We start from the raw sequence: 25,710 nt of genomic DNA on the forward strand, positions 1-25,710 counted from the left end.
TCGGTGAACATGTGGATCTGACCTGATCTGCTCTCCTGCAGGGTCTGCAGGGCCTGAACCAGCTCCTTGAACCCGTCCAGGTTTTTGTCATTCTGACTGTACAGGAGGATCTTCTTTGCGTCAGAAAACAGACGAGAAATTCTGACAAAAACACAGAAAAAACGTGCGTGTAAACTCTGAAACTGGATACAAAGACATGATGATCATTAACGTAGCGGCGACGTTTCCTCACATGGAGTCGTTGAAGTTACCCACAATGCCCGGGGACTCGCCCGGAGTTGGGTTTCTGAAACAGGGGTTGTTGGCGTTGCAGAGGATTCCCTGGATCCACGGCAGCGTTCCCGCCGACGGCATCGCTTTGTTCGGAAAATGACCTGCAGAGAAGACGATCAGGAATTAATACAGAACCAGGAGCAGCGATACAAGACGGTGGTGCTGTTACAGACACAAAGGTCAAAGGTCAAACATATGATACGATCATGAGCAACACTTTCACATGACATTTTAAAGATCGTTGATCCTGAGTAAAAGTTAAAGCATCGATTTAAACAGAAGATCTGATGATGATACAACACGAACAAATTAAGACACAAAACAAGACAAAAATGACAGACGTTTGTGTGTCTGTACTTTTATCTTCATATGAGACATTCAGGTTTCATTTATACAAAGTCTAATATGATCATATTTAATCCCATATGTACTGAATGTAAAGAATTATCACTGAATTATACCTAAATCGTCCCTGAATAATCACTGAATTATCTTTGGATTATCCCTGAAAAATCACAGAATAATTGCTGAATAATCCCTATATTATCCCTGAATAATTGTTGAATAATCATTAAATAATCCCTGAATTACTGCTGAATTATCCCTGAATAATCACTGAATTATCCCTGAATAATCACTGAATTATCCCAGAATAATTGTTGAATAATCCCTGAATAATCACAGAATTAGTGCTTAATAATCCCTATATTATCCCTGAATTATGTCTGAACTATCCCTGAATAATTGCTGAATAATCCCTGTATTATCCATGAATTATCACTGAATTTTCCCGAATAATCACTGAATAATACCCCAATAATCATTGAATAATCCCTGAATAATCACAGAATTAGTGCTTAATAATCCCTATATTATCCCTGAATTATTGCTGAATTATCCCTGATTGATCCCTAAACGTGTAACATGTGAGCGTGTGTTGTGTTTCTGGGTCAGATTTAATCTGATGTTCGCTCTTTATCTCTCTGCTGCGTTGGAACAGACCTGGACTCTGCATGTAGATAAATTCTGATTGGTTTACAATCACCTGCAGCAGCCGAGACGACCTTTGACCCCGCTCACTCAGCTGTACGCCAACAGCCAGATAACGGACATTAGGTGGAGCTCAGATGTGCGGCGGGTCAGTGAATGCATCACAAACATAAATAGCTTCATGTCAAATTATAATCAAATTAAACTGAAATTAAACTGAGATTAAACTGAGATTAAACTGAAATGTTTATAAAGTGTAAAAGGTGAACGTCTGAATTCTGTCTCATTTATTTCCAAACTCCTCGTGGCGTCATCATGATTCAGTGTCGTAGTTTTCTGCTGTGGTTCTGAGGCCAGTTTGGTCCAGTTTGTCCATATTTAAACAGACGCAGCTGCATTCATCCTCTGTCAGACTATGTTTTATTTTTTATTATTTATTTTATTTATTTATTTATTTTTATTAAGTCATAATAATTTATTTGACAAAACATTCCAGTAGTATAATAGTTTTATTGTTTTTCTATTTTATTTGATGCAACATGACGTTCGGATTCTTAAAATATTGTTTAATACTTTTCATCCTCATATAACACGTGTCAGTGCATCATGACTGTATAAGACTGTTACTGTGTGAACGTGGGTCTGAAGACACCGAACCAACCCTGACTCTGAATAAAGGGTTTATTTACTCAGTTTGTCTGGAACCATTTCATTGAACTGAGGTTTTCTTTCATCTGAAGCTGCTGGAGAACTGGATGAATGTCACAAAAGGCAGTGACAGGGTGATGAAGATGATGATGATGTTTCCTCATCTCTGACTCTGCTGGAACATGTTCAGTCTGTATTTTCACTTTCATATGTGATGGACTCGTGTGTTCTCGGAGTTCAACACGTTGTCACACGTCTCTGCTCATGTGTTCAATGAATCACGGCTCAAACCTCTGACGGCGGTGGAACTGAAACACGAAGCTTCTGCTTTTACAACACCAAACAGGAAATGAACACGTTTTCTCAAATCAGAGGAGATGTCAATCTGGATCCAGAACCACAGAGTCCGGATCCAGAGTCTGGATCCACAGAGTCCAGACAACATTCAACAGTCAGACTTCCTGAGTTTGAGGAGATGTGGGTCATGTAGAACATACGGATCCTTCAGACTCAGATGCTGAGTCCAGTGTCTGTTGATGTTATGTCCATCCACATGTGGTTTAACGGAAACCAGGGGGCGGAGTCAAAGATGAGCGAAGGATGAAAACCAGAACGCCCTGAAAACTTCGCCCACATCCACTGCCAGTGTCAAAGTAAACCCCGCCCACATTCTCTACCAGCCTCATAATAAACCCCGCCTACATCCTCTGAAAGTGTCACAATAAACCCCACCCACATCCACTACCTGTTTTATAATAAACCCCGCCCACATCCTCTACCAGTGTCATAATAAACCCCACCCACATCCTCTGAAAGTGTCACAATAAACCCCACCCACATCCACTACCTGTTTTATAATAAACCCCGCCCACATCCTCTACCAGTGTCATAATAAACCCCACCCACATCCACCACCTGTTTTATAATAAACCCCGCCCACATCCTGTACCTGTGTCATCATGAACCCCATCAGGTCATTTCAGATATTTAATAAATGTAAACACATGCAGGTGTGTTATTAACAATATAAATGTACAAACACACTAACAACTACGTGAGCTAATTAGCGGCTAGCAGACAGACCATAGAATTCAACTCATATTAATGCTAACATTAGCAAACGCAGCTAAGTTTCTGCGGTTACTGAATGTTACACTTTGTGACTGAATCCTCTGACGTCTATAAAAAGTTTACACTAAATGGGATGTTTTAGATTTTTATTTCTTACATAAATTGAATCATAATCAATATAATTTGTCTTTTGATCAGAACATACAAAAATATTTAATGTCAAGTTTTTCAGTAATGTCAATTAATTAACAATATATAAAGCAAAATGGTAAATACTGGCCCCCTTCAGCAGATCTAATCCAACAGAACCAGTGCAACTGAGATGTCCTGAGGTCAGTGAATGTGTCTAGAAGGTCCAGTATCTGGTTCATCAGTTACACCATGAAGAACAAAAAACATCCAAGAACATCAGAGAAAAGGTCAGCAGTCTCCTGGAATTCAGCTAAATCCACCATGAAGACATGGACACAAACTGAGACCATGAAGGAGACCAGCGAGAGCCCCCAGACCCCCAGGACCACTATGAAGCAGACACTGAAGACAACAGTGGGCCTGGTTCTGGACCAGAACTAATGAAGAACCTGGACCAGAGTTCACCCAAAGACATGAGACTCTGAGGTCCACTGGAACCAGGTTCTTAGGTCTGATGAGACCAGGATGGAGCTGGATGTCCATCTGCTATGTTGGACCTTGAAAGCACCGTCTCCACCCTGAAGCCTGGTGGAGGCAGTACCATCTGGTGATGGTCCTCAGCAGAAGGTCCTGGAGGTCCCTCTAAATTCATATTCACATGAATATAGAGGGAAAGCTGTGAGGAGGACCTGAACTACGACCTGATGTGACCTGAAGCCAACAAACAGTTTAAAGACAAGGAAGTGGACTTTCTGGACCAGTCACAGCCCAGACCAGCAGGTCCACCTGAGTCCTGGTCCAGGTCCAGAGGAGACCAGAAGGTCCACCTGAGTCCAGGTCCAGGTCCAGAGGAGACCAGAAGGTCCACCTGAGTCCTGATCCAGGTCCAGAGGAGACTAGCAGGTCCACCTGAGTCCTGGTCCAGGTCCAGAGGTCTAGGTGGACCTGGTGTCCTCAGAGTGATGTGGTTGTGTAAGAGGACAGTGAATGCAGCGCTGACCTTCAGTCTGTCTGATAAGATGTAATAACGTCCTGATAAAACCAACAGTGAATCCAGATGAGCCAATAATCATCAATAACCTCAGATCAGGAACCAATCAGACGGCTGGTATCACAAAGGCAAGGTCACAAACCCTCCCACAATGCACCAGGGCACTGCACACCTGCGCCAACACCTGAGTGTTGACAAATGACGACAACAACAACAGCAACAACAACAACAACAGCAACAACAACGAAGACCGAAGACGACAACAATGACAACAACAATGACCTATTGATCCTCTATTGACATTTCATTATCATTTGGTAGACTTTACTTCATTTTGTGTCGTTTCCAGGTTTTTCAAACCAAACCTCCGTCGACTCTTAAACACATTCATCTATTGATCCATTAATCACCTGTTCAGTCTGATGATCAGTTTCAGGAACATTTTCAATTCAAATGTGAATATTATGAGAAATCTGTGACAGTTCATTTCCTGGTCATATGACTCAGCTTCACATTGACGTGTTTTTAAAAGTGGGCGTGGTCATACTTACACTCATGTTGTTCGTATGGAGGGTAGTTCAACCGCACGGCGATGAGGATGAAGAAGATGAAGAGCGGCCACACGATCTCCACCAGGAGCTGAAGCTGAAATGGAAACGCAACACAGTGTTTATATATATATATATATATATATATATATATATATATATATATATATATATACACACACACACACACGCATAGAGAGAGAGATTATGTATTTTTTTTATATATAAACACATTTATTTTTAAATATGAATGCATATTTATTTTCCAATATACATTTTTAAATATAAATTTTATTTTGTGTGTAAATGCCTTTGTGTTGGAGTCTGCTCACTGTAATCGCAGACATACAGAACAGCCCATTGTGCAGCGTTGACATCCTCAGCTCTGATTGGCTGCCTCTGCACAGCCTCAGCAGCTGATTGGTTAGAAGTTGGTGTGAATAATTCAGTGTGTGGTTGGTGATAAATGTAAATGTGAATAAAGTCAGCAGCTCAGCGTCCAAACAGGAAACCATTAGCAGGGTCTAAAAGCTCCGTCTTATTGGAACGGATCCATTATTAACGACCACTCATCCAGTTATTGATCGATCCAAAGATGACGGTCAGCATCAACAGACGTCTGCAAAGGATGTCCTTTGACCTCCACTCTGCACAGGCTGATAATGAACGACAAACACCACAAAAGAAACTGAACCAAAGCTTCAGTTTCAATCCAATTCAGTCAATCATCTTTTATTTATATAACGTCAAATCATAACAAAAGTTGTCAGGACACTTTACATTTAGAGCTGGAATAAAGCAGAGTCAAACCAGTTTACAGAATCAACAGAACCAGAACCAACAAAACCAACAGAACCAGAACCAACAGAACCAGAACCAACAAAACCAACAGAAACAGAACCAACAGAACCAGAACCAACCAAACCAGAACCAACAGAACCCTCCAGGAGCAGGTTCAGGTTATACCTTCAGCTCCAACACAAACTCAACATACATCTAATTATTTTACTACCTCATCGTTTGGTGTTCTATTGTTTTTCAGGTTTTATTTATGGATTTGTTTTATGGGTTGACAGAACCAGACAAAGCTCAGTTTCATTTATTTTACTATCATGTTCTTTAAATGTCCATGAGAACTAAAGTTCAGCTGGTGACCATCAGAGGGTTTTATAGATTCAAAATGGACCCAAACAAATCCATGTTCTACCGATCTTCATACCTAAGAACAGAGGAACCCTGACTGGTCAGATGCACTTGATTATCAGACTGAACGGATGTGAAACGGTTCTGTATCAGATTTATTTATGTTGTAAAAATGTGGGAAATAAAACTAGATTACAGTCATTTATTTAGATTTAAAACCGTGAACTAAACATCATTTCATGTAAACAGAACCCAAACCATGACCGAAACATTCAATCTAAATAAATCCTTTATGACTGAATACGGTCTCCTCATGAAGTGAAGTAATGATCAATGATTGATTATCGATGAGTTTAAAGCTGATCGGGGCAGAGCGACACCATTTTATCACAGGAGGAGATTATCAGAGTTTAAGAGCAGATAAAGAAGGAAACGTGAGATTATGTCAGGGACAAACAGATAATGTTCATCTGGTTCATAATGTGACTGAAACAGACTGAAACTGACGGAAACAGACTGAAACAGACTGAAACTGACGGAAACAGACTGAAACTGACGGAAACAGACTGAAACTGACTGAAACTGACGGAAACAGACTGAAACTGACGGAAACAGACTGAAACAGACTGAAACAGACTGAAACTGACGGAAACAGACTGAAACAGACTGAAACTGACGGAAACAGACTGAAACTGACTAGAACAGGCTACGTGTGTCTGTATCCGTGCAGCACGCAGCCTGCCACTGCGCTCTCCCTCTTTTTCTCTCTCCCTCTCTCTCTCTCCTACCTCCCTCTCCCCCTCTCTCTCTCTCCCTCCCTCCCTCTCTCTCTCTGGACAGTGCTGTCCATGGTGTTGTGACTGGACTCCTATATAAGCTTTGATGTGGACAGTTTTCTCTCATGCCCACAGACTTAAATATTTTCATTCTCCGTACAGAGAACCTGTTCATTTGACTAATAACAGACTTCACCACTGATAAACAACCACAGAGACATACCTATCCACCCTCTGTGTGGAAAAAGACCAACTTCATATTCATGAGTGCTGCAGTTTGTCATATAAACTCTTATTTCTGTTTTCCAACTCGCGGTGTGTTCAGGTGAGTGTCTGTATCTGTGCGGTGCATTCGGGTATGTGGGTGCATTCAGGCGTTCAGGTGTTTGTATCTATGTGGTGCGTTCAGGTGTGTGTCTGTATCCGTGTGGTGCATTCAGGTGTGTGTCTGTATCTATGCGGTGCGTTCAGGTGTGTGTCTGTATCCATGTGGTGCATTCAGGTGTGTGTCTGTATCTATGCGGTGCGTTCAGGTGTGTGTCTGTATCCATGTGGTGCATTCAGGTGTGTGTCTGTATTGGTACGGTATGTTCAAGTGTGTGTCTGTATTGATGCGGTGCGTTCAGGTGTGTGTCTGTATCTGGGCGGTGCATTCAGGTGTGTGTCTGTATTGGTACGGTGTGTTCAGGTGTGTGTCTGTATCGGTGCTGTGCGTTCAGGTGTGTGTCTGTATCTGGGCGGTGCATTCAGGTGTGTGTCTGTATCTGGGCGGTGCATTCAGGTGTGTGTCTGTATCTGTGCGGTGAGTTCAGGTGTGTGTCTGTGTCTGTGCTGTGCGTTCAGGTGTGTGTCTGTATCTATGTGGTGCATTCAGGTGTGTGTCTGTATCCGTGTGGTGCATTCAGGTGTATGTCTGTATCTATGCGGTGCATTCAGGTGTGTGTCTGTATCTGTGTGGAGCGTTCAGATGTGTGTCTGTAACTGTGCGGTGCGTTCAGATGTATGTCTGTATCGGTGCAGTGCATTCAGGTGTGTGTCTGTATCTGTGTGGAGCGTTCAGGTGTGTGTCTGTATCTGTGTGGAGCGTTCAGGTGTGTGTCTGTATCTGGGCAATGCATTCATGTGTGTGTCTGTATCCCTGTGGTGTGTTCATATGTGTGTCTGTATCCGCGTGGTGCATTCAGGTGTGTGTCTGTATCCGTGTGGTGCGTTCAGGTGTGTGTCTGTATCCGTGTGGTGCGTTCAGGTGTGTGTCTGTATCCGTGCGGTGCGTTCAGGTGTGTGTCTGTATCCGTGCGGTGCATTCAGGTGTGTGCCTGTATTTGTGCGGTGCATTCAGGTGTGTGTCTGTATCCGTGCGGTGCGTTCAGGTGTGTATCTGTGTCCGTACGGTGTGTTCAGGTGTGTGTCTGTATCTATGCGGTGCATTCGGGTGTGTGTCTGTATCTGGGTGGTGTGTTCAGGTGTGTGTCTGTATCTGTGCGTTCAGGTGTGTGTCTGTATCTGTGCGTTCAGGTGTGTGTCTGTATCTGTGCGTTCAGGTGTGTGTCTGTATCTCGGCAATGCATTCATGTGTGTGTCGGTATCTGTGCGGTGCATTCAGGTGTGTGTCTGTATCCATGCAGTGCGTTCAGGTGTGTGTCTGTGTCTGTGCGGTGCGTTCAGGTGCTCCTACCGTCTGCCTCCGTCTGTAGGTGAAGTTCTTCCACAGCAGCAGTCCCAGCTGCTTCCACACCGACATCCTGCCGCTCAGACCAGACCTGGGAGCAAACACACACACACATGTGCAGAGGTTGAGCCAACGCGGTGCTGACGGGGTTAAAGGTCAGCTCAGGGAGGGCGTGGCCGACGCCCTATCAGGGTTTATCAAACTGATAGGAGTGAGATGTCACTGTTTTATGACCATCTGTGAGTTCAGATTCATCTGCTCAACGTCAAACACGTCAAAGAACATGTGAACATGTGCATTTATTCACCTACAACAGCACCACTCCTACTGGGGTTCCACTGGGGTTCCACTGGGGTTCTACTGGGGTTCTAATTGAGTTCTACTGTCTCTTTTTTTTTCTAATATCTCTGTTTGGTTTTGACGTTTTCTGCTCTCTGGTCTAGATGTGACGACATTTAACCCTTTGGTCTGAGGTCAAAGGTCGACTGGTCGAGGGTTTCAGGAATGACCGAACCTAATCACAGAGACCAGAGCTGAAGGACAAACACCTGGACTAAACCTGACCATGAACATAAGTCACAGAAACAGAAAAAACAATAAATAAACCTGGACCAAATTCAGCCAATCACAGTCCAGCATGTGCAGTGACATCATCACATCAATGGGTTTAGTTTGATCAGATGCAGAAATAGAAGAAAATCCACCAGACATCTGACAGATGATTATTCAGATTTAAACCTGGGAAGTTTACTGAAGTCTGTGTTTGTTTCCACAGTCAGTGTCATGAACATGAGCTTCATGTGTTCAATATTATGATTTGATGTGATTTGAACAGAATCAAACTGAACTAAACTGTTTATTTCTGAAGGTTTTTTTTTTTTTTTTTTGGTTGTAGAATCCTGACGTAAACCAGAACTGGTGACGTAAACCAGGGACCTGTTACAAACCGTCCGGATCCTGGTTCTGCATCAACGAAGATCCAGGGGTCGGGTTCAGGTCCTACCGGTTGTCACACATGTAACTAGACCTGCAGAGTCCAGACCCCCAGAGCCCCAGAGCCCCAGAGTCCAGACCCTCAGAGTCCAGACCCCCCCCCCCCGACTTCATTAACATACAGTAGAACCTCTGAGAACCTGATCCAATCTCATGACTCACTTCAAACTGAACCTGAAACCACAGAAGAGCCACCCGGGTCTACATGAATCCACCTGGAACCACAACAATCCACATGAATCCACCTGGAACCACAGAAGAAGACCCGGGTACGCGCACAGATTCGCCGCCTGTTGAAGACTCTGGTTTTCGTCTGAACCTTCATCCGGTTCTGATCCAGTTCAACCTCGGGCTGTTTCTGTTTGTTTGTTTGTTTGTTTGTTTGTTGTTTTAACTCTGGTCGAACAAAAAGACGCAACTCGGACCAAACTTTGAGTCCAATATAAACTTTGAGCCGGTTCGTTTCACATCTGATCCGGATCCGGGTTAAATAAACTGGACCCTACCGTGTGTTTGTTGTTGTTTGTTGTTTGTTGTTTGTGTCCTCGCGGAACCTCCTCTCCTCCTCCTCGTTCTCCAGCATCTGATCTGGATCCGCTGCGGCTCCGGCTCGAAGACCCGGACTCACCGGAGTCAAGGACCGGGACTTAGTCCGACCGGGTCCGGTCAGACCTCCACAATAAAAGCCTCCAACAGAACCCACGGAACAAACCAGAACCACGTTCAACTCATGTAATCTGAGCAGGTTTAACAAACAAATACATGAATAAATATGACTGGATCTGACACGAAAGAAAAGAAAAGGAAAAACAAAACGAAAGAAAATTAAAGAAAAGACAAAAGAAAGGAAAAGAAAGAAAAGGGAAAAAAGAAAAGAAAGAATGAAAAGACTGAGGATAGTTTCATATGAGGAAAAAACCAAACTCAAACAAATGATATTTGCTGTAACTTGTTGAAATTTATACTTTATTCAACTTTAAATTCGATTTCATTTGTTATTTATTGATTTGATTTGATTTGAACTAATGATGTGAAAAAGTTATATTTTAAAGTAATGACACTGATGAAACGAAGAAACTTAAAATAATGACAAACAGTTCTGTATGTAGAAAAAAAATTATATTGATAAATATAATAAATATAATATAACAGATAATATAACAGATCAATTAAAACTTACTATGGATCCATCCAAGATTTAAAGTCATGAAAACATCATTAAATTATTATTTTTTCCCTTTTGTTTAAAAATTATTCACTTGCTCTTATTTTTTAAAGTGATGAACTCTAGTCGCGTTTCCGGTTAACGGAACTAACACAATTTTTTTTTTTTTTTTTTTCCTTGTTTCTTTTTTTCATGGGGGCGGGTTACTGTCGGTCAGGAATCAGCAGGACTTCATGTTTCACAAAAGAAGGAAGAGTTTACAGAGATTCAGCCTGAAATGGAACAAAAGGAAATGAAACCAATGAAAGCACCGACTTAGACCAGAGTTTAACTGGGGAACCGGACAGCACACCAGAACCCACAGAACCCCAGAACACAGCAGAACCCACAGAACACCACAACCCACAGAACCCCAGAACCCCAGAACACAGCAGAACCCACAGAACACCACAACCCACAGAACCCCAGAACCCCAGAACACAGCAGAACCCACAGAACACCACAATCCACAGAACCCCAGAACACAGCAGAACCCACAGAACACCAGAACCCACAGAACCCCAGAACACAGCAGAACCCACAGAACACCACAACCCACAGAACCCCAGAACACAGCAGAACCCACAGAACACCAGAACACAGCAGAACCCACAGAACACCACAACCCACAGAACCCCAGAACACAGCAGAACCCACAGAACACCACAACCCACAGAACCCCAGAACACAGCAGAACCCACAGAACACCAGAACACAGCAGAACCCACAGAACACCACAACCCACAGAACACCACAACCCACAGAACCCCAGAACACAGCAGAACCCACAGAACACCAGAACCCACAGAACCCCAGAACACAGCAGAACCCACAGAACACCAGAACCCACAGAACCCCAGAACACAGCAGAACCACAGAACACCACAACCCACAGAACCCCAGAACACAGCAGAACCCACAGAACACAGCAGAACCCACAGAACACCAGAACACAGCAGAACCCACAGAACACCAGAACACAGCAGAACCCACAGAACACCAGAACCCACAGAACAGCAGAACCCACAGAACACCAGAACACAGCAGAACCCACAGAACAGGGTTAGGGTTAGCAAAGAAATACATTAGAAAGCCAGGTCCAGGTCTAGGTTCAGGTCCAGGTCTAGGTTCAGGTCCAAGTCCAGGTCCAAGTCCAAGTCCAGGTCCAGGTCTAGGACCAGATCCAGGTCTAGGTTCAGGTCCAAGTCCAGGTCCAGGTCTAGGACCAGGTCCAGGTCCAGGTCCAGGTCTAGGTTCAGGTCCAGGTCCTATGACTGTGTGTCGTTGTGTGTTTGTTGTCGTACACTTTGACACACTGTGTGTTTGTGCTCAGTCAGCGTTTGGATTTCCTTCATCAGAGAAAAACTGCAGAGACAACATGAGTCAGAGACGACAACACACTGAGCTCACTAACCATTACACAACATACAACAATACACAACACATAACATGCAACAATACACAACAATACACAAAATACAACAATACACAACAACATACATCAATACACAACACACTGAACTCTGACACCATTACACAATACACAACAATACACAATACACAACAATACACAGCACACAACAATACACAACAATACACAACACAGAACAACACACAACAATACACAACACACAACAATACACATCAACACACAACAATACACAACTCACAACAATACACAACACACAACAATACCCAACACACTGAGCTCTAACACATCACACAACACACAACAATACACAACTCACAACAGTACATAACAATATACAACACACAACAATACACAACACACAACAATACACAACAATGCACAATACCCAACACACTGAGCTCTAACACATTACACAGCACACAACAATACACAACACACAACAACACACAATACAAATACACAACAATACACAACACACGACAATACACAACACACAATATACAACACACAACAGAAATTAACAACACAATTACACAAGTTATTGATGCTGAGCTTTTATGCATTTAATGATGTCACTGAATAGATAAAGGAATAGATGGATGGATGGATGGATGGATGGATGGATGGATGGATGGATGGATGATCCCAAACACTGGAGGCAGGTGATAATCTGAACTAGACCCAGAACAGATGGATCTGAACCAGAATCTGGACCCAGACTTGGTTGCAGGTCTGAGGTTCTGGTCCCACCGCTCTCTGCTCTACGTACTGTTTGATTGGCCGTCCTGTGGTGAGCTCACAGCGAGGTCAAAGGTCACAACGGCTGGGTCCAGATGTGGAGGCGACAGGAGGCGACTCAGCAGGTTTTATTTATAAAATCTGTCCAATCAGCAGCGAGAACCTGAACTCATTCAACTTCACTGTTGAATCAGTTTGAGCAGAGTTTACATCAGGCACGGCTCCGATTATTAACAGCTTTAACGAGGTATTATGGGATGTCTACCAGTGTTTGAACACATGAACGTATCAGAACGACTAAAGGTTAAGACTGAGGTGAGGGAATTAAAACACAGTAAAAATAGAAGAAAATAAAAATTCAGGAAAATGAGTTGGACTGAACAAACGGACTCAGACTGAAGACATTCATAAGATTCATGTGGATCAGATTTAATAACAGGGTAAATAGTTCCATTATAATAAAGGGATTAAAGACCTGCTGAATTTGTTCCAGTTCTACTGTGGAACCACACCGCCCTCTGCTGGACACCGACCGTCACCACCAGGTTTTACACAAAAAAGGTCAAAGTTCAAAACAAAACTACATTAATTAAGTGTGTTTTGGAGGGAGGTGTCCAATGCCCTGAAGGAGGTTTTTAAAATGAACGTCCCACAAAGCTTCACAGTGGCAGTTTTGGGAGTAATACCTGAAGGTCTGGATAGAAAAGCAGATAAATACCTTTTGAATATAATATTCACCGCTGCCTTTAAGTCTATAACCATCAGTTGGATGAAACCAGGACCTCCCTCATATAATACATGGATTCAAAAAGTTTGGGATATTTACCAGATGGAGCAGATCACATACCTGCTCAGGCTTCAGAAAACCATATTTACTAAAAGATGGGAACCTGTGTTACCTTTACTACTGCAATAATATTTACTGGTGATGCAAGAATACTCCATGTTATCAAGGTGCTGTCATTCTATCTCTGACAAAGATTTATATCTACAGCCTTTTTTATTTTTTTATTTTTATTTTTTGGAGTGAACATTGTTTGCTATAATTGTTATTGCTTCCTCAGATTTCATCATATGCGCCTGTGGAGGTGTATGAGAATACATTTGCAGCTGTGTAGGGGGAAAAGAAATTAATTGAACTGTACTTGAATGTATAATTGTACTGTACTGAAAAAAGAGAAAATTTAATAAAAATTAAGTTAAAAAAGTTAAGTTAAAAAAAAACAAAAACAACTACATTTATTAACACCCCCCCCCCCCCAGGGTGATGTATTTGGTTCAGCTTGATTGTTTACACTTTAGCAGCAAAACTATTTGTTGAATTCATAGGTCAAAGGTCACATTTTTAATGAATTTTTAAAATCTTTTTTCCCCTCATTTACTTATAATGGGTGAAATGTCAAATATCTATAAAAACATTAATTTTGTTTCTATTTACTTCAAACTTGTCACATATATAGGTGCACTGACATAAAGCTGGGGCGTATACTGTACAGAGCTGACACAACACAAACAGTCTAAAGTCATTTCAATGTGAACACTTTTTTGGTTCAAATGATGACATCACCATAGTTACATGAATACAGACATGATTATATCAGGACACGCCCACATATGATGACATCAGCACACACATAGTTATGATGACATCAGATGGATCGATGCCCACACAACATACACACACAACACTACACAACACACAATAATACACAATACGCAACATCCAATACACAACACACAACAATACAAAATACACAACACACAATATACACACACAATATATATATACACACACACACAATACAGAAGACACAATACACAACACAATGATACACACACAAAACATAACACATTACACAACACAACAGTACACAACACACAATACACAACACAACATACAAAACACACAATACACACAAACATGCACACAACAATACAAAACACACCATACACAACAATACACAACACACAATACAAAACACACCATACACAACACACAATACAAAACACACAATACATAACACATAACAATACACACACACACACACACACACACAACAATACAAGACATACAATACATACACAAAACAACACACAACATACACACAATAAAAAACACACAATACACAACAACACAACATTACACAAGTAGTAAAATAAACTATCATACATGTGAGGGGCGGGGTTTATTGTGTCTGGAACCACTTGTTTTCATCTTTTTTTTTTTTTTTTGTGGAATGTGTCTAAAATCTGTCTCGTTGATTCTGAAATGACCATTGAGTTCTAATTCAATCTGACATCCTAATGTTTAACTTATTGAACTCATTTTACTAGAAAAGTTCAAGTGTTTGACAGTCAGTGTTCATTTGTTTCATTTGGACTAAAATGACCAGAATCTGAGTGACTTTTAACCTCTTTATTAAAAAACATTGTGTAGATTCAGTTAAATGTGCAGAAATAATACAAAGGTTATTTTAATGGCAGTGACGTTTACAGGATCAAGATGAGTTCCACGGGTTTGCTCTGGAATGAAACTAATAGAACAGATGATCAACAGTTTAGTGTCTTTGGGGGAAATTCTCAATAAAAATGAAATGTCTCTTCAGATCCACCTCATATTCAGTCCAGTTCAGACTTCTATGTTTTCACTTTGGCTTCGACACTAAAAGGAATATTGCACCAAATTATTTACACTGGGTTTAACTGAGAAACAGACAAATACAGTTGATGATAAAAAACAGACTTAAAGGCTGAATGGGGTTAAATTCTGTCCTGAAACGTTAAAAAGTACAAGATCATTTTATCAGATTCAGGTGTGATAAATGTTTCTGAATCTCAACACAAAAACAACAGAGAAAACGAGTGAAAACACTGAAGTATTTTACAGAAAAACGATTGTCAAAGGCACTGAATGGACAAAAAATCCACTTCCACCACTTTAACACAACTCACCAACAGTTGAACGAGTTAATGTCCATCACAGAAGGTGACGGAAGTCTGTCAAAACCCACAAAAACACACAAAGACACACAAACCATGTGAAGGTGAAAAACCAGTGATGATTATTTACAGATGAATGAACAGAATCAGTGAGAAAAGAGACGAATACAAAACAAAAAGACAAAACAATCAACCAATCACAGACCAGGGGGCGTCGACCACAAGGTGGACCGGGTCCATCAGAGACCAGATCAGATCCAGCAGAGACTGGATCAGGTCCAGACAGCTCTTAGACCTGGACCCTATACCTGACTGGAGGTCCACCTTAAACCTTCCATGTGTTCGTGAATTCACCGTGTCCTCAGTGAATCCAAACTCAATTTCATCTCCAGACGTTTTGCGACAAACTTATCACCATGGTGACTATTTGTTGAACAGTGTAACCGTGGTGATGCTGTGAATTTGGAGTGTTTTTTTAAAATGCTAGAAGTGGTTCAATAGCGCCCCCTATAAGGTTTAAAACCAATCAACACCCTGCATAGGTTGGACACAGACAGACCTAAACCCAACAGGAAGTCGGCCATTTTGATTTCAACATACAACATTTGGAAACTTGTTGTGTTTTGTCCAAACACTAAAACGAGGTGAAGCCTTGAGTTCCAGGAGCCACTGGTGGTTTTACTGTGAATCCACCTCAGGTCCAGATGTCGGAACAGTCAGTCGAGCCCTCAGTTGGACTAAAGCCAACAGCGCCTCCTTCAGGGGGATTCTTTAGGTTCTGTTTTCACCTACATGCGATTTTCATGGGTCATATGGATCCATGGCTAAAGTGAGTCCAGGACTTGGGGGGGGGGGGGGGGCATCTACTTCCAGACTGGTCTTGGAGATGGTTTTTAGAGTCCGCCTCCAGAGGACTGTTCTGATCTGGTCTCTGCTGGACTTTCTATGGTGGGTTTACTTTTACAGATGTGGTTCCTCTCTGGTGTTCGGACCTTGACCTTTCAGAATAAAGGCACCTGTGTACGTTGGCATTTTCCAGAACAAGGTGGAGGTGGCCGATAAAACCATCATCATTTTCCTCTGTGTGACGATGATTTTATGCTATTTTCCTTAAATTTGTGACATGTTCAAAGTCTGAGTCTGAGTTAAACATGAGTTTAAGACCATTAATAACCATCTGGTTTCTTCAGCTTTAAAGTTGTGGGAGACTTTCATCACCAATTTTTCATCAAATCTGTCAAACCTCACTCATATCCTCAGTATCATGAATCTGTTTGTCTTTGTCATTACTCACCTGAATCTCTTCCCTCAGTCTGAACAGTTTCTCAGTGTACTCCACCATAAACAGTGCATTTATTTACAAACAGTCGGTAGGTCACTGGGGCATTTTCAGAATTTTGTTGCGACGTGCATTGTGGGAAGTGGAGATCCATGCAACTGCATTATGGCCACAGCGGCAACAAACATGGAAACAGCTTCATTGCCTGTTGCTACTGCAGCTGCATGGAGCTCCACTTCCCACAATGCACGTTGCAACAAATTTCTGAAAATGCCCAAGTGACCTTCCGACTGTTTGTAAATAAATGCACTGTTTATGGTGGAGTACACTGAGAAACTGTTCACCGTGAGGAAAGAGATTCAGGTGAGTAATGACAGAAAGACAAACAGATTCATGATACTGAGGATATGACTGAGGTTTTACAGATTTGATGAAAAATTGGAGACAAAAGTCATATGCAGTTTTAGCTCTTTTACAGTGATAATCATCGACTGATTTGAACATGTTTATTGTGCTCCTTTTGGTGTCCATCCTCACAGGGAAGGAGCTTCTGGTAGTTCTGTTCTCTTGTTACAGTATGTGATCCAGATCCAGAGTCTGGATGGCTTCTACAGACACAAGTCTTCACTTCTGGGCCTTGGTAGCGGTGTTGTCCATGTAGTAGACGTTGACGAGGTGGCGGTTCAGGTGGCGTTGGTACTCTGTCTTCAAAGGGAATGTACGGTCGCAGAAGACGCACATGTGACTCTTGAGTTCGGTTGGTGTTGGAGGCTCGTCTGTCGGCGTCTCTGGGTCATTCGACATCTTCCCAGACCCGGTGCTGTTGAGGCCGGAGTCGTCGCTGCCCTCGGAGGCACTGTCGCTGATGTCACTTCCTCCCTCGTGGCTGCTGTGGATGCCCTCGTCGTCCTCCAGCTCCATTGGTTTACTCTGCTGACGTGGAAGCACCAGAGGAGGAGGTGACATGGGTTTGGCAAACACCGGAGTACGTGGAGATGTTTGGTTGCTTGAACCCTTCACCTTCTCTGGGGAGCTGTTCAGAATCTGACCCAGTTCTGGTCGTGGCGTTTGTTTGCCTGAACCCCTTACCTTATCTGAGGGCTTGTTCAGAATCTGATCCGGTTCTGGTCGTGGTGTTTTGCTACCTGAACCCCTCACCTTATCTGAGGGCTTGTTCAGAATCTGATTCGGTTCTGGTCGTGGCGTTTTGTTACCTGAACCCCTCACCTTATCTGAGGGCTTGGTCAGAATCTGATCTGGTTCTGGTTGTAGTATTCGGTCGTCTGAAACCTTCACATACTCTGAGGGCTTCTTCAGAGTTGGATCAGGTTCTGGTGAAGGTGTTTGGTTGCTTGGAACCTTCACATTCTCCTCCAGCTTGTTCAAAGTCAGATCAGGTTCTGATGGAGGTATTTCGATTTCCTCATGATCCGGTTTTGGATCTCCAGACTGACCCGACTCCTCCAGATCCTCTGAATTCAAAGGCCCTGTAGCTTCTACAGATGGTGTTTCCTCTTCAACCCGAGCCTCCACTTGTTGCTGAACCGGGGCCTTCTTGCTGGTGTTCCTGGTCTTCTTCTGTTTTACAGGCACTGATGTCGACTCAATGGTCATTTCAGTGTCTTTTGAAGGTGGATTCTTCTTAGCAGTGGCTGCCTTCAGCCGTCTAGTCTTTGAAGGAGTCTCAGACTTCTTGGAGAGATCTAAAGCCTCCCCTGCCTTCCTTTTTGCAGCCTTCTCCTTCACCACCTTCTCCTTCTGAACTTTCGCAGGACTATCTGGTTTCTGTGGAGCTTCTTTGATGTGTTCGGTGGTTTTGTCAGACTTCTTTGATCCAGATTTTCTTGGTTTATTGAGGTTGTTGACGTCCTTTTTCAGCGGCGACTCCACCTCGTTGTCTTTCTGCTGCTCTGCTCGGTTCTTCTCTGGTTTCCGTTGCTCGTGTTTTTCAGGTTTGCCAATCTCAGCTCTGTCTTGTTCAGGTTCATTTCCCTCTGTTTGTTCCAGTGCTGAGGTTTTCTCTGCTGGTGGTTTCTTAACTCGTCTTTTTACCTTGTGGTCGGTTTGTGTTGCTGCTGGTTTTATCTCACTCTGGTTCAGTTTAACAGCTGTATTCTCTGAAGACCTCTCAGAAACTTTCTCCATCTTCTTCTGTCTTGAGACCTTTTTCTCTGCCTCCTCTTTCCCCTTTGGCTGTTTCTCAGAGCTGGTTTTCCTCTGTGGCATTTCATTCTGATCAAGCTGAACATTTGGTCTGCTGCTCTTTCTGATCGACAGGTTGATTGGACTCGCCTGCTTTTCCACAGATTCGTCGTCATCATCAACGTCATCCATGTCAAAGTCTTCCTCCATTCCAGATGACTGTTCCAACTTGCTTCCCTGGGACTCAGATTTGTCATCGGCACCCTCTGGTCCGAGTTTCTTGATGCGCAGCTTCACCTTGGAGACGTCGAGGGCCACGTTGCAGCCGGAGTGTCTGGACTTGATGTGGTACTGCAGGTTGCACTTCTTGGAGGCAGCGTACTTGCAGAGTGGACAGAGGAATTGCCGCGGGTTAAGGTGCAGCTCCACATGCTTCTTGAAGTTGCTTCGATCGGCCGTTTTGTAGTCGCAGTACGGACAGGCCAGAGGCTTTGGCCCATTGTGAACTTGCCGAGCATGGCGCGTCACTTCGTGCTGATTGGCTGCCAGGTAGTTGCAGCTCTCGCATTTGAAGGGTCGCTCACCTGCAGACAGGTCAGAGGTTACAGTGAGTTAGTGTCAGATCAAGGTGAGTCTGAGTCACCAGAGATCCACTAAGGTCAATCAAAACCAGACCCTAAGGAAGCCTGAAGAGGATCTACAGCACATCCAGACCAGATCAACCACAGACCTCAAACAGGACTGAGATCTGATCTTACGACAGATTTCCCACACAATTTACAGACAAAACTTCAAAAGTTCAGGATTCAAGGATCAATCATAGATTATTGATGAATCTTCACAAGCTCTTAAGTGGAATTAGTTCATTACTGACCTGAAACTACAATTTTCAGTTGATTTTTGTTACTGTTTTTATTTGTAGTCAACTGATCTGTTCAGGTATATTCAATGATTTTAATAGTTGGATGAGAATAAAAATCCTGAGGTCTGAGGTGTAATTTTATGTTTTTAATTCAGTCTTGGTCTGAATCCCCATTATCAGCTTTAAAAGGTGGATTTATGGTTGACTTCCTTCATGAGGATAAGACGTAGGACATCGTTACTGTCATGACTGATTTTTTTGTGTGGGAATCCTATCGTTGAGTTTAGGTACAAGGACTGACTCAGGAGGAAACACAACACAGGAAGTAGTTACCATGATCATCCCAACCTGCCAGCTTCAGCGAGAGCAACAAACACAGAAACAATCAGAGACAGGACAATGTCAGGCATCAGTTCATCACTTCATCAGCGTCTTGTGTGTTATTGTGTTGAGTTTCAGGGTTTTAATGACGGACCTGAGTGAGTCCTCATGTGTCGGGTCAGGTGGGTCTTCTGGGAACTGGAGTAGTCACAGTATGGACACTGGAATGGACGCACACCTGGACGACAAACAAACACAACAACACAACTCATCAAACATCTGAACCATGTGACCACATGACCGCTGACCACATGACCTCTGACAGCTCTCAGCAGTTGAAATAATCAACAACAGTGTCCTCAGATCATTCACATACAGTTTATGAGTGTGTGTGTACATGTGCGTATACGTGTACGTGCGTGTGTACATGTATGTGTGTGTGTACATGCGACAGGTGTAACTCACCTGTGTGGGTGCGGATGTGTTGGATGTAGTTGCTCTTGCGGTCGCTGAAGTACGAACACTGACTGCAGGTGTGTAGTTTACTGGGGAAGTGGTTTCTCAGGTGTTTCCTCCAGTGATACTGACTGACCGTCGTGTATGGACACAGAGTGCACTTGAAAACCCTGCAGGACATGAACACAACACAGCAACAGAAAAAAACACAACACAACAAGATTAAATACAGCCAAGGTGGAAGGGTCATCACAGCAAAACAGGTATGAAACACACTGTGGTTTAGGCAGTGTTACCTGTACAGGTGTACTGATGTGGTGTTACCTGTACAGGTGTACTGATGCGGTGTTTCCTGTGCAGGTGTACTGATGCGGTGTTACCTGTACAGGTGTACAGATGCGGTGTTTCCTGTACAGATGCGGTGTTACCTGTGCAGGTGTACTGAGGTAGTGTTACCTGTGGTCTTCTCCCTCCTTGCTGTGGTGTTTCAGGTGAGCGATGTAATGGTCATATCGGTTTGTGTTGTATCCACATCGTTCACATCTGATCAGTCCTTTGCTGTCTCCTGCTGGCCCCGCCTCCCCACTGCTCTCCGCCTCTGCTCCTACTCGTCCTGGTGGTGTCTGGGTGTCTGATGGCTCTGCCTCCTTGGCCTTGGTTTTGCTCCGCCCCTCCACCTTGTTGACCACCATCATCTTGCTGACGGCGTGAGTGCTCAGGTGTTGGACAAACTCCTGCTCGTTCTGAGCCTGGAAGTGGCATGGTTTGCAGTGGAATGGCTTCTTCTTCTTAGCACCCTCTGGTGGCGCTGTGGAGGCGGGACTTTCTTTACGTTTGACACCCTGTTGAGGAGATGAACCGCCAGCTGCAGGGCACAGATTTGAGTTTTGGGACAGGTCTTCGATTTTGTCTCCATGGTCATCCTCCTGTTGGCCTACGACCACGGTCTGGAACCCAGGGGATTCTGGGTACTCGATGATGCAGACCTCTCTGTGGTTCTGGTTGTCGTAGCTGTACCTGAGGAGGGAACAGGTGAGTTTCTGTTTCTATCCACTGTGTTTCCTAACCTGTACTCTAGGGTTCCACCTCCTCACCTGATGATGTTCTCGTCTTCGCTGTCCGAGTAGTTGCATCCGACCGTCTTCAGCTCCATCATTTCCTTCTCATCTGTCACACCGCTGTCACAGACGATGCTCTCCGCAGCTGTTACTGCAGCAACATTAGCGAGCATCACCAGCTGAGGGGCAGGCAGAGTGTTTCTGGGCATGTCATTGAGGCTCGGAGCGTCGTCCATCAGGGAAACACCCACTGGAAACACCTCCACGGAGAACACGGTCTGAGCCGCCATGACGCCTTCAGCTTCCACCGACGACCTGAGTCTGAGATCTGAAAGACGCAACAAACCGCTTTAATTTAACCACGACCCCGCAGTTTTTAAATGACGTGATGCTGCAGATGTTTGAGGTTTGGTTTCTCTGCATTTTACAGTTTAACTAATAGTTTGTCAGTTTCTTTTTATTTGTGTTGAAGATTCACACTGAATGTGGGCGTACAATGACAGGAAATGAGCATGTAGCTAAATCTGGTATAGCTAATACTACCGTCCCTGTCAAATAAAATAAAATAGTTGTTTGTAAAAACCCATTTAAAGCCCTGTTAGGCCATTTGCAAAAACAAACATTAAAACTGAACCATTCAACGTGAAATAAAGTCAAACCCAAACCAAATAACTACAGCAACTCAAACTAAAGCCAAATAATTTAGTCTTTACTCTCCACAGGTAGGATGGGAGTTAGAAGAGGAGGAGACATTTAGGAGTGAGTTAGGTGAAGTGGTGCACAGCATTCTGAGAACTGAGAGAGTAGTGATTGGTGCAGACTTCAATGGACACATTAGGGTAGAGGTGATGAGGATGTGATGGGCAGGCTTGGTATCCAGGACAGGGACGCAGAAGGACACAGAGGAGTGGATTTTACATGGAGGGGGTGTCATCTGGAAGGAAACTAGATATGGACAGCACCAAAGTGGACCAGTGGCACTACAGGACCAAAGTGGACCAGTGGAGGTACAGGACCAAAGTGGACCAGTGGCACTACAGGACCAAAGTGGACCAGTGGAGGTACAGGACCAAAGTGGACCAGTGGCACTACAGGACCAAAGTGGACCAGTGGAGGTACAGGACCAAAGTGGACCAGCGGAGGTACAGGACCAAAGTGGACCAGTGGAGGTACAGGAGCAGAGATAAAGAAGGTGGAGGATTTGAGGAATTGAAGGTCAACAGTCCAGATCAACAGTGAGTGTGGAAAAGAAGTGAAGAAGTGTTGTGTATTTTTGTGTAGTGTTGTGTATTTTTATATAGTGTTGTGTATTTTCGTGTAGTGTATATTTGTGGTGTTATGTATTTTTGTGTAGTGTTATGTATTTTTGTTAAGTTTATTTTTGTGGTGTTATGTATTTTGTGTAATGTTGTGTATTTTTATGTAGTGTTGTGTATTTTCGTGTAGTGTATTTTTGTGGTGTTATGTGTTTTTGTGTAGTTTATTTTTGTGGTGTTATGTATTTTTGTGTAGTTCTGTATTTTTGTGCTGTGTATTTTTATGTAGTGTTGCGTATTTTTGTGGTGTTATGTATTTTTGTGTAGTTTATTTTTGTGGTGTTATTTATTTTGTGTAGTTTATTTTTGTGGTGTTATGTATTTTTATGTAGTGTTGTGTATTTTTGTGGTGTTATGTATTTTTGTGTAGTTTATTTTTGTGGTGTTATGTATTTTTGTGCAGTTTATTTTTGTGGTGTTATGTATTTTTGTGTTGTGTATTTTTATGTAGTGTTGTGTATTTTTGTGGTGTTATGTATTTTTGTGTAATGCATTTTTGTGGTGTTATGTATTTTTGTGTTGTGTATTTTGTGGTGTTATGCATTTTTGTAGTGTTATATATTTTTGTGTAGTGTTGTGCATTTTTATGCGGTGTTGTGTATTTTTGTGCGGTGTTATGTATCGTTGTGTACTTTTGTGTATTGTATTTCTGTATTCCATAGTGTACTTCTGTGTAGTGCATTGTTGTGTAGTGTACTTCTGAGTAGTGTATTGTTGTGTAGTGTACTTTGTGTTGTGTACTTTGTTGTGCATTGCTGTGTAGTGTACTTCATGTTGTGTATTGTTGTGTTGTGTACTTTGTGAAGTGTATTGTTGTGTAGTGTACTTTGTGTTGTGTATTGTTGTATAGTCTACTTTGTGTTGTGTATTGTTGTGTAGCTATTTAGTGTTGTGTATTGTTGTGTAGTGTACTTAGTGTTGTATATTTTTGTGTAGTTACTTAGTGTTGTGTATTGTGTAGTTACTTAGTGTTGTGTATTGTTGTGTAGCTATTTAGTGTTGTGTATTGTTGTGTAGTGTACTTAGTGTTGTATATTGTTGTGTAGTTAGTGTTGTGTATTGTGTAGTTACTTAGTGTTGTGTATTGTTGTGTAGCTATTTAGTGTTGTGTATTGTTGTGTAGTGTACTTAGTGTTGTATATTGTTGTGTAGTTAGTGTTGTGTATTGTGTAGTTACTTAGTGTTGTGTATTGTGTAGCTACTTAGTGTTGTGTATTGTGTAGTTACTTAGTGTTGTGTATTGTTGTGTAGTGTACTTAGTGTTGTGTATTGTTGTGTAGTGTACTTAGTGTTGTGTATTGTTGTGTAGTGTACTTAGTGTCGTGTAGTTACTTAGTGTATTGTTGTGTATGTGACGTCGGCCATTTTGAAACAGCACCACACCTCAGTCGACAGCGACAGAAGAAGAACAACTGTGTTTACACCGATAAAAGTCCAAATAAAACCCGATTTAAAGACGGCACCAAAGACAAAAGGTACCCGGAAACAGACTCCCCACCCCCGGGTCAACCCTACCTCCCTTTACCTAACCCTCACTAACCCAAACTCTGCCTGGTTAACTCTGAAACTAGTTTCATGTCCAGCTTCAACGTCAGGTACCGAAGTTAAAGTTAAGAAAATGGACTAAAACCAGGACAGAAGAACTTCCACAGTCCGGACGTGGAGGCGGATTGTGGGTCACAGCGGAGCGGACGGGCTGTGACCTGGCCCGGTCCGGTTCCCGATGTAAACGGAGCCGTTAAGCCGTCCGTTGGTCGTGATTTCGTCCATTTCACTTTGTTAAAGTTTGCGGAAACGCAAAAACACACCGGGTTCGGGCCGAGCCTGGCCCGGTTAGGCCCGGGGTCCGAACGTGTGTTCCTGCGGTGTTAGCAGGTGTGTGTTCCGGGTGTGGGGGTCCGGGTCGTGGTCGTGGTCGGAGTCCTGGCCATGGTCCTGATCAGCCCCGGACAGCGCCTTCTTCTCCCTCACCGCCTCCATTTTACAACTTTACACACAACTTTGCAGACACTAAACCCACAACCCCCCGAACCCCGGGACGGGACCCCGCACCCGCACGGCCACGGGCCGTCCGCACAACTCACCGTCAGCACTTTAACACACTTTGGACCAGTTTGTCTCGGATTCTGGACTTTTTCTCCTCATCGAGCGACGCAGAAAGAAAAGTTTCCGCACATTCCTCCACACGGAGCGGGGACGTACGGCGGTGACGTCATGACGTACAGCGCAGCAGACGAACGAAACATGAGACGCGTGACACACATCAGTATATGTTCATATACTGAGAGAAGAAGGGTTTAACCCGGACTGAGGACACATCAGATCAGCGGGTTACAGTCACATTAATGGGTTAAAGTTAAACAGAGTGAAAAACAAAATGAAATGTATTATTTTACAGTAAAATTAAAATTAGACACAAGAAACTGAGCCCAAACTGTTAATATGACACAAGTAGTTAATGTTCATACTATTACTAATAATAACATAATTTCTAATTAGATCTAAATGTACATGTTAATGTCATCTAACAATGACCTGAAACACAAAAGACATCCAATATTCACTTTGGTTTAGTTGAAAAACAGACTCATGATCTGAAACTGACGCTGAAGGTTAAAGATATGGAATCTCACTGAAAAACCCACCACAACCCAAACTTCAACCCTTAAACCATAACCCTGTAATCCTAACCCTAATTTTATATATATATTCACACTGAAACACACAC

The 25,710-nt window shown here is 43.0% G+C and overlaps 2 protein-coding genes across 4 annotated transcripts in view; both read right to left on the reverse strand.

Annotated features, from left to right (window-relative positions):
* The window catches only part of abca1b (ATP-binding cassette, sub-family A (ABC1), member 1B), a 38,322-nt gene extending 28,483 nt beyond the window's left edge, over positions 1-9,839 (reverse strand). The window contains exons 1-5 of the mRNA XM_030145729.1: positions 9,741-9,839; positions 8,248-8,332; positions 4,657-4,750; positions 233-374; positions 23-141 (exon numbers count right to left, since the gene is read on the reverse strand). Of these exons, the coding sequence (XP_030001589.1) occupies positions 23-141; positions 233-374; positions 4,657-4,750; positions 8,248-8,332; positions 9,741-9,817 (517 nt within the window). The 5' untranslated portion in view covers positions 9,818-9,839. The remainder of the gene's footprint in view (positions 1-22; positions 142-232; positions 375-4,656; positions 4,751-8,247; positions 8,333-9,740) is intronic.
* Positions 9,840-17,425: 7,586 nt separating this feature from the next.
* Positions 17,426-25,188, reverse strand: rest (RE1-silencing transcription factor). 3 transcript variants are annotated; one of them, XM_030145931.1, is made up of 7 exons: positions 25,067-25,188; positions 21,703-21,994; positions 21,065-21,625; positions 20,618-20,778; positions 20,307-20,390; positions 18,055-19,553; positions 17,426-17,847 (listed from the first exon to the last, which is right to left on the reverse strand). In XM_030145931.1, exons 2-7 carry the CDS (start codon positions 21,954-21,956, stop codon positions 17,452-17,454), a joined length of 2,955 nt encoding a protein of 984 aa, XP_030001791.1. In that variant the 5' UTR covers positions 21,957-21,994; positions 25,067-25,188; the 3' UTR covers positions 17,426-17,451. The 3 variants fall into 3 exon arrangements, with proteins under 3 accessions (XP_030001791.1, XP_030001790.1, XP_030001789.1); XM_030145930.1 differs by having other exon boundaries at positions 17,426-19,553; positions 21,065-21,619; XM_030145929.1 differs by having other exon boundaries at positions 17,426-19,553.
* Positions 25,189-25,710: the final 522 nt, after the last annotated feature.

The sequence above is a fragment of the Sphaeramia orbicularis genome, chromosome 10, assembly GCF_902148855.1.
Source record: "Sphaeramia orbicularis chromosome 10, fSphaOr1.1, whole genome shotgun sequence".
In the NCBI taxonomy this organism is placed as follows: Eukaryota; Metazoa; Chordata; class Actinopteri; order Kurtiformes; family Apogonidae; genus Sphaeramia; species Sphaeramia orbicularis.

Excerpts from the sequence above, each read along its gene's own strand:
- rest (XM_030145929.1), bottom strand. The coding sequence starts at position 21,956 with ATGGCGGCTCAGACCGTGTTCTCCGTGGAGGTGTTTCCAGTGGGTGTT. Across the intron at positions 20,391-20,617 it reads ACACATCCGCACCCACACAG|GTGTGCGTCCATTCCAGTGT; the intron begins GTGAGTTACACC and ends TTTGTCGTCCAG. Across the intron at positions 19,554-20,306 it reads ACACATGAGGACTCACTCAG|GTGAGCGACCCTTCAAATGC; the intron begins GTCCGTCATTAA and ends ACCTGTCTGCAG.